Source organism: Empidonax traillii, unplaced genomic scaffold (assembly GCF_003031625.1).
Source record: "Empidonax traillii isolate 1590-97213 ecotype Southwest subspecies unplaced genomic scaffold, ASM303162v1 scaffold419:size1009643, whole genome shotgun sequence".
NCBI lineage: Eukaryota > Metazoa > Chordata > Aves > Passeriformes > Tyrannidae > Empidonax > Empidonax traillii.
In genome coordinates, this window is record NW_020955612.1 from 333,617 (window position 1) to 340,705 (window position 7,089).

Below are 7,089 nucleotides of genomic sequence, written 5' to 3' on the forward strand. Positions count from 1 at the left end.
TGTGGCAACTAAGAGGAACAGGCTACAATAAATCACAGTAGGGACTGTCAAGCTTTAGCCCTGAAACAAAGATCTGAAAAGTAGGGTTTGACTTGGGCAAGGGCTGGGCCTGCTTTAGGAAACACACAGGACAGATGCTGAAGTGGGTCACAGAACAGGTCACTTCTGCTGAACCCGGGAGAAAACATGATTTCAAGCTTGCTGCCCCAGAATCTGTAATTAGTACCAGCTATGAACTATTGCTGAAGCCACCCCTGCTAGAGCATCTCCAGGAGATGGTCCAACTGCCTCCCAACTCGAATCATGTCAGTCGGTCCTGCTAGGTTAAAAACAGATGATTGGAGCCACTTGTAACAATTTGCTCGTGTGTCCAAGAGCTTACACGTTCAGTTCCCACCGATTTGGTCGCTTGGCCATGTCCTTATTTCCAAAAAATTTCCCACAATTTCTTTTTTTTTTTCTTTTCTTTTTTTTTTTTGCAAAACATTGCACTTGCAAGCAATAGCAAGTTTGTGAAATATTGCTAGAACAACTTGTACCACACCATCTGCTACATGGGGAGAACTGAGAAGCTGGAGATCTGTCTGGGCTTTGAAATTTGATTTTTTAAGTTGGTTCTGACTTAAAACACTTCGAAGTAACTTCATTTCAGTCCTGCCTTCTTCAGACCGTGTTCCCTGTCTATGTGCAAAGTACATAGGGAATAAATATATAGCAGGAATTAGATCAGCAGTCTGTATTATATTGTCCCTTCCACCGAGTTGGTAGAGTCCTCTCATTTGCAAAGTACAGGAAGTGAAAATCTCAGCTTAAAACAAGGTATAAAAATCAACATTGAATGCAACTGAATCTGCAGGAATGATTTAGATATCATGGAGAATGATGCAACAGAGAACACGCCTATAATTTCATGTTCTGCAAGAGATGTTCTCTAGACACTGAGCTGAACTATCCTTTATTCCCCAAATAATTAGTTGAAAGTTATTTATACATTATGGTCCCACAAGATTTCTGATTTACAGTACAAAAAGTCAGGCACTGAATACAGTGATTATATTCCATCTGCACAGGGCATTTACTGACAGGAAAGTCTGCGGGCAAGTAGTTCTGGCCCGAGCTTGCTGCATTTCACTGGGATGAAAAATAAAGCACATTTTAGGCAGCCCACAAAGTGCAGTTGTTAAACTGACCCTATTTTCTCCCCTTCTTTCCATTTTCCTGCATCCAGCCCTTCAGTTTCACTGAATTTCAAAGGGACAGTGTTATTTATGCTTCCTCCTATTTTAGAATGTTTTTATCATGTGGCATAGCACTCCAACTGCCTTAGGGGAGCTTTAATGATAATTTTATTTTTAAAAGTATAGGCTTATCTTGCCTGACCTTGATGCTCATAGTAAAAGGTTGCTAAACTCCTCCTCTAGAAAACAAAACAGGGAACAAATGTCCTGCGCCTGCTGGATCAAAAGCTCAAGTGTGGCAGAGCCTTCCACTACCCCAAAATATATCACCAAGGCAACTGTAGCAGTATTGCAAACAGGTATTGGAAAGACTTCCCTGCCAGGATTTAAATAATCTGATTTTCCTGCAGTATGTGCTCTACAACACTCAGCAAGTCTTCTCAGAGATGAAAAGCACGCTAACACCATTCCTAAGAGTATCTTGGTACAGTAGGGCGTTATCAGTGCTCTTCTGAAAGCAAATTAAGAGCGTGTCACTCTTCAAAGGTCGTACGAGGAGCCGAGTAGAGCCCATGCAACTCGGAAGTTGCTGGTTGTTGTTGCTCGTACCCCTTTCCTCAAACAAACCACTCAAAGGGATAAGGAGATAACCTGCTTCTCTCTTCTCTCCCCTGTTCCTGCTCTGGAAGGGAAAGAAAGATCATCCTGTAATGGCACCAAGTACTTCTTGTCTCCTCTGGTTGCCCTGACCTGTAAGAATTTGATCCTAACTAGTGTTGCTGCAGCTTTTCTCTCTGGAGTTGTTGTGCCTGTGGTACAACTGAATTCTGAGGGAGATTACATGGGGAACACTAGCGGTGAATAATCCTTCTGTTTACACTCTTCCTTTCTACTGCATTAATAGCAACCAACGTGCTTGATGATCCAATGTCTGCAAAGTCACAGACATGTCAGGAATGCTCACAAAGGGGTGTTTTGAAGGGGTAATTGCAGCAGACTGCAAAATCCACGATTATCTTTTTTGCATCCTGGAGAACTCTGCTCCACAGCTAATGGATGACACGAGTGTATCAGCTTGCTCAGGACTTCCCTGCTCGATTTCACAGCAGTGCTCACAGAATTCAATACCACGGTGAGCTCAAAGCCCCAGCAGTCAAGGTGTCTGGTCTGTTCTCATGGGTTGCCACAATACAAATCTCTTTGTTCTTTCCATAAAACAGAAAACACCTTCAAATTCCTTGCTTCCTATAAAAATACATCCTGAAGCAGGGAGTGCCTGCAAATAGCTCTCAAACAGAGCTTCTGCCACACAACTGTAACAGAGCAAAGCTCAGGACAAGTTGCCTCAACTCCATCTCTCCATTTTTCAAGGATATCTACACTTCAAATTAGTTGGGTACAAATGCCTGTCTCGGGTTTCCAGTAGCTTAACGTAAGGGGTTTTACACTTTATTTATTTGATACGAGGTGTCCTTCAAAATTCTGTCAGCAAAACGGGTCTGAGGCCGAAAACATTGTTTATTTCCATCCTTTTCATAAACAACCCCGAAGAAGCAACCCTTCAAAATGAAGCCTGGCAAGAGCACTCAGCATGGTTTGCTCCTGGCACAGGGTAGTCTGAAATGCACCAACATGAGCTGAGGCAGGGATTTATACCTGCAAGGGTCTCCCACAGTCAACAGGTTGTCTTCCTTCTATCCATGAGAAGGAAAGCCAGTCCAGGCTCATCTTGTGACTGGCTGGTTTAGTCACTGGTCCAAGAGTGCTAACCCAGAACCCTGTGCTTTTGCCATCACTTTTCATACACTGTGAACACATGTCCTAGAGACAGGATGGAAGGTCGGGTTCAGAAAGAAATTACTAAAAAAGGAGGAATCTGGATCAAGTAATATCACCAGCAACCAGAGCATTTTAGCAGCAGAGGTGTATAATTCACCTGAAGAAAGACAGGTTGAATAAAACAGGGCAGCAAGGTCACTACATGAAAAATAAGAATACAGGTTGAGAGAGATCCCCGTGGACAAGGACCACAGGAAACAGTTTCTCTGACAGAGGAAGTGAACTACAGATTCAGGAACATATATCTTCAGTTATTGCCCAAGACAAGCACTTAAATAGGTACCCACCTTTGGCTGGCATTTAGCACAGATTATGAATACTGAGTTGTTCACTCATTCCTAGTAAAATGTGCATGTAATCAGGGAACAATTTACCACCAAGACAGAATAGGAGTTTGAAGCCTGCCCCGAAAACTCTCAAAAACTGGACTGCCAAAAAAACCCCATCCCTTTTACATAATCTAACAGAATAAAACACTGTATCTTATTTCTGACACACCTTCCTTTACAGTCTGCAGAGAAAGTAACAGAAGCAACAAAAACCTAAGTTGTATCCATTATCTTCCTGCTGAGGCAGATAACCTAAGCAATATAAATAGTAGAGAAACTATTTTAAAAGATACCATCGCTGTTATCACCGAGCAATGTTCTTTTCACATGGCACTGAACAGTTTTATTCAGAGTGTGTTGGCTTTCCAGGCTCATTCTTGCTTCTAGTTCTGTGCAAGACAGAGCAGAAGGGCTGGCAGGGCACATAACTTGTCTTGATCTGCATGGATGCTTAAGAAACCTTTTCCTCTCCGTTTCCCTGCCACTGCATGTCAACAATGCTCCCCACCTTCTAACTTTAAAATTTAGTAGGGCGGAGGGAGGAGCTGGAAGGATTTGTTCAGGATGCTGAACTAAATCACGACCAAAACACGCAGCAAGAAACGAAAAGCAGTGCTTGAGTCAGTGTCAACTGTGTTATTGTGAAGTCACTACACATCCCCACACGCTGTACCGTACTTCCCACAAACGTCCTTTCTGTCCTTGCCTTGTGGGAGCAGGAACTAAGGAGTCATCTTGGTACCAAAACACAGACCAACAGTTTGACAGGAGCAGGAGTGCACTCGGCAGTCTCTACAGCAATCCTGCTCTGCTGCTAAAGGCAGACTTACCCCACGGGAAGAAAGGGGGGTATGTGCATAACTTCTGAGATCTCCTGACATTGTGATTGTACAGCATGATTAACCACAGGAATGTTTTTGCCAAAGTGCCTTTTAATGTACAAAAATACAAAGAGGGCAGAGTAAAACGTGAAGTCGGTGACACTAAGGTTGAAAGATGCAATAAAACAACAACTCTTGGTTTTAACTGTAGTAATAGTGGGTCAGGCATTCAGCAAGCACGTTCTGTTTTGGTTCTAAAGCTGATAGTGCACCCTGAACTCCAAAGCTGTGATAACGCTGAGATTTTTAGGAACCAGCTTCAGTGCTGTGCTCTTGTTGTGATAGATACTTACATGTCAGCAGTCCCAGCAGATGATATTTACTTTTAGACTGCTGGTTGCACGTTCCTTAATCTTTTTGCCTACTCTCATTGTATTGAGCAAAAGAAAACATGTATTGTCAGGAGCAGCCTTTCTTTATAAACACTGACATCCCTCTCCACCTAAAGCCAAGCCAGACAAGCTCTCCAGAGCTGATTCAGGTTTTTAGGACTAGAGGTGCATCCGCACATCTATTCTCAACGTGCTTGTCAGGGCAGACAGTTGATCATAGCTTCCAAAACTTGGCAACATCTTAACATAATGCACAAAAGGTATAATAAAAAAAAACAAACAACGTGGTTGCAAAGCAGGATTTGAAGTTGCAGGATCCTCCTAATCGGTTACAGAAACGAATCGTGTTACATTAAACATTTCCCGTATGGGTTTACACCAATAAGAATAGAAGTGGACAGGCAAAAACTTCAACCGAGAATCAGACGGCAGCTATAACACCCCAGATAAAACGAAATTGTTTGCTCTGCCAGGAGCTATATAGAGACTCGCAGATCTAGAAGGGCAAGTCACAAACGCCTCAGCAAACAGACAAGAAGACAAAGCACATGTTACCTTTACCTTTGTAAACAAAACCAGAGCTCGGAACCGCCGCGGTGACAGCGACCGAGTACCGCGAGTCCCGATTCCCGGCGGTGCCACCCCGCTCCCGCTGTGGCTGGTCCCGAGCTCCGGGGGGGTTAAATAAAGCTCCTCCGGGGCCGAGCATCCCCCGGGCCGCGGCGGCCGGGGCGAGCATCCCCCCGGGCCGTGCGTGCCCCGCTCCCCTCGCCCGCCCCTCCCCTCCGCCAGTAAACCCACGGCAACAAAAGAGGGAGGGGAGCGAGGCCGATCGCGCCCCTCTCCCCCCGCGCCGGCCGCTCACCGTGCTGGGTGAAGACATTGAATCCTCCCTCTGCGGAGCGCCCGGCCGCCTCCCGCCGGCGGCCCGTGGGCCTGGCCGCGCTGCTCCCCCGCGGTCCCCGCGGCTGCTGCTGCTGCGGCGGCGGCTGGTGCTGGAGCCCCGCGCCCGGCTCGCCGACGCGGCCCACCTGCTGCCCCATGTCGGGCCGCGCTCACATCCCGCCGCCCCCGGCCCGGCAGGCGCGCCCCGCGGCTCCCGCGGCTCCCGCGGCCGGACCCGGCGGCGCCCGCGGAGCTCCGCGCTGCGGCTTCACGGGCTCGCCCCCGCAGCCCCCGCCGCCATCTTAAACCACAGAGCGCCGGCGGAGCGCGGACGGAGCGGCTCCCGCGGCCGCCTCCGGTCCGCCCAGGGAGGGAGGGAGCGAGGGGAAGAGGGAGGGAGGGAAGGAAGGAGCGAGGGACGGAGGGAGAGAGGGCGGCCGCCCCCTCAGCCCAGCCCGCCCCCTCAGCCCAGCCCGCCCCGCCGCGGCATACAGAATGCCAGAATCCCAGAAGTGTAAGGGTTGGAAGGGATCTCTGGAGAGGCGAGGCAGAGTCATCTAGAACAGGTAACAACAGAGACGCTGCCAGGTGGGTTTGGAACATCTCCAGGAGAGACTCCATGCCCTCCCTGGACAGCCTGTTCCAAGGCTCTGCCACCCTCAACGGAAAGAAGTTCTTCCTCATGGAATACCCTGAGTTGGGAGGGACTCATCAGGATCGCTGAATCCAACTCTTGCCCCTGAACAGGACATCCCCAGGATCCCACCATGAGCCTGAGCGCATTGTCTCAAAGGCTTCTCGAACTCTGTCAGGCTAAGGCAGTGCCCGAGGCTGCCCCAGCCCAAGGAACACGCTCTCCCTGTAAGATACAGCCAGGCTGGCTCATCTACAAACTCAAGCGATGTGAGGGTGAAACCAGGGCCGTGAGCTCCCAGGAGGAGCAGTGCTGGGTCTGTCCATGTGCAAGGAGGTGGCGGTGGCCAAGTGGAGGTTGATCTCTTCTCCCAGGTAAAAGGCGATGGGCCAAGAGGACATGGTGTAAAGCTGTGCCAGAGGAGGTTTAGGTTGGACATTAGGAGGAATTTCTTTAGACATTGGAAGGGGATGACCAGGGAAGTGGTGGAGTCACCGTCCCGGGAGGTGTTTAAGCAAAGACTGGACGTGGCACTGAGTGCCGAGGTCTAGTTGACATGGTGATGTTTGGCCATAGGTTGGATTTGACGATCTCAGAGGTCTTTTCCAACATAAGTGATCCTGTGATTCTGTGATCTCCATGGGTCACCAGACCCCAGACTGACTCCTCGGGCTTCCACATGGACCTGCTGTCCTGGCCAAGGGCATGGAGGAGGAGGAAGGCACTGCTGTGTGAATAATCTGATGTGTTGGTGGCCAGGTGTGGTTGGCAACAGGTTATTTGTCGTTGGGTGGTTGAACAGACACTCATTTCTGTAACTAATTAGTAAACTGTCTTCTTTCAGCTTCTGTAATATCTGCATAAGGCACTCCAAAGCAGAAGGGAAGAGGTTTCATCCCAAAAGATAATGGTGCTTGTCACAGTTTAGAGGACCCAGTGTCTTGGAAATATTTCACTCTCCGTGCTAGCAACCATTTTAGCAATGCCTTGACAATGTTGCTTCATCCTGGA

At 48.3% G+C, this 7,089-nt stretch overlaps 1 protein-coding gene across 2 annotated transcripts in view; it reads right to left on the reverse strand.

Moving 5' to 3' along the window:
• The window catches only part of ABL2 (ABL proto-oncogene 2, non-receptor tyrosine kinase), a 40,969-nt gene extending 35,216 nt beyond the window's left edge, over positions 1–5,753 (reverse strand). For both annotated transcript variants that reach the window (XM_027894162.1, XM_027894160.1), the window contains exon 1: positions 5,425–5,753. In XM_027894162.1, coding sequence (XP_027749963.1) covers positions 5,425–5,602 — 178 coding nt within the window. In that variant the 5' untranslated portion in view covers positions 5,603–5,753. The remainder of the gene's footprint in view (positions 1–5,424) is intronic.
• Positions 5,754–7,089: the final 1,336 nt, after the last annotated feature.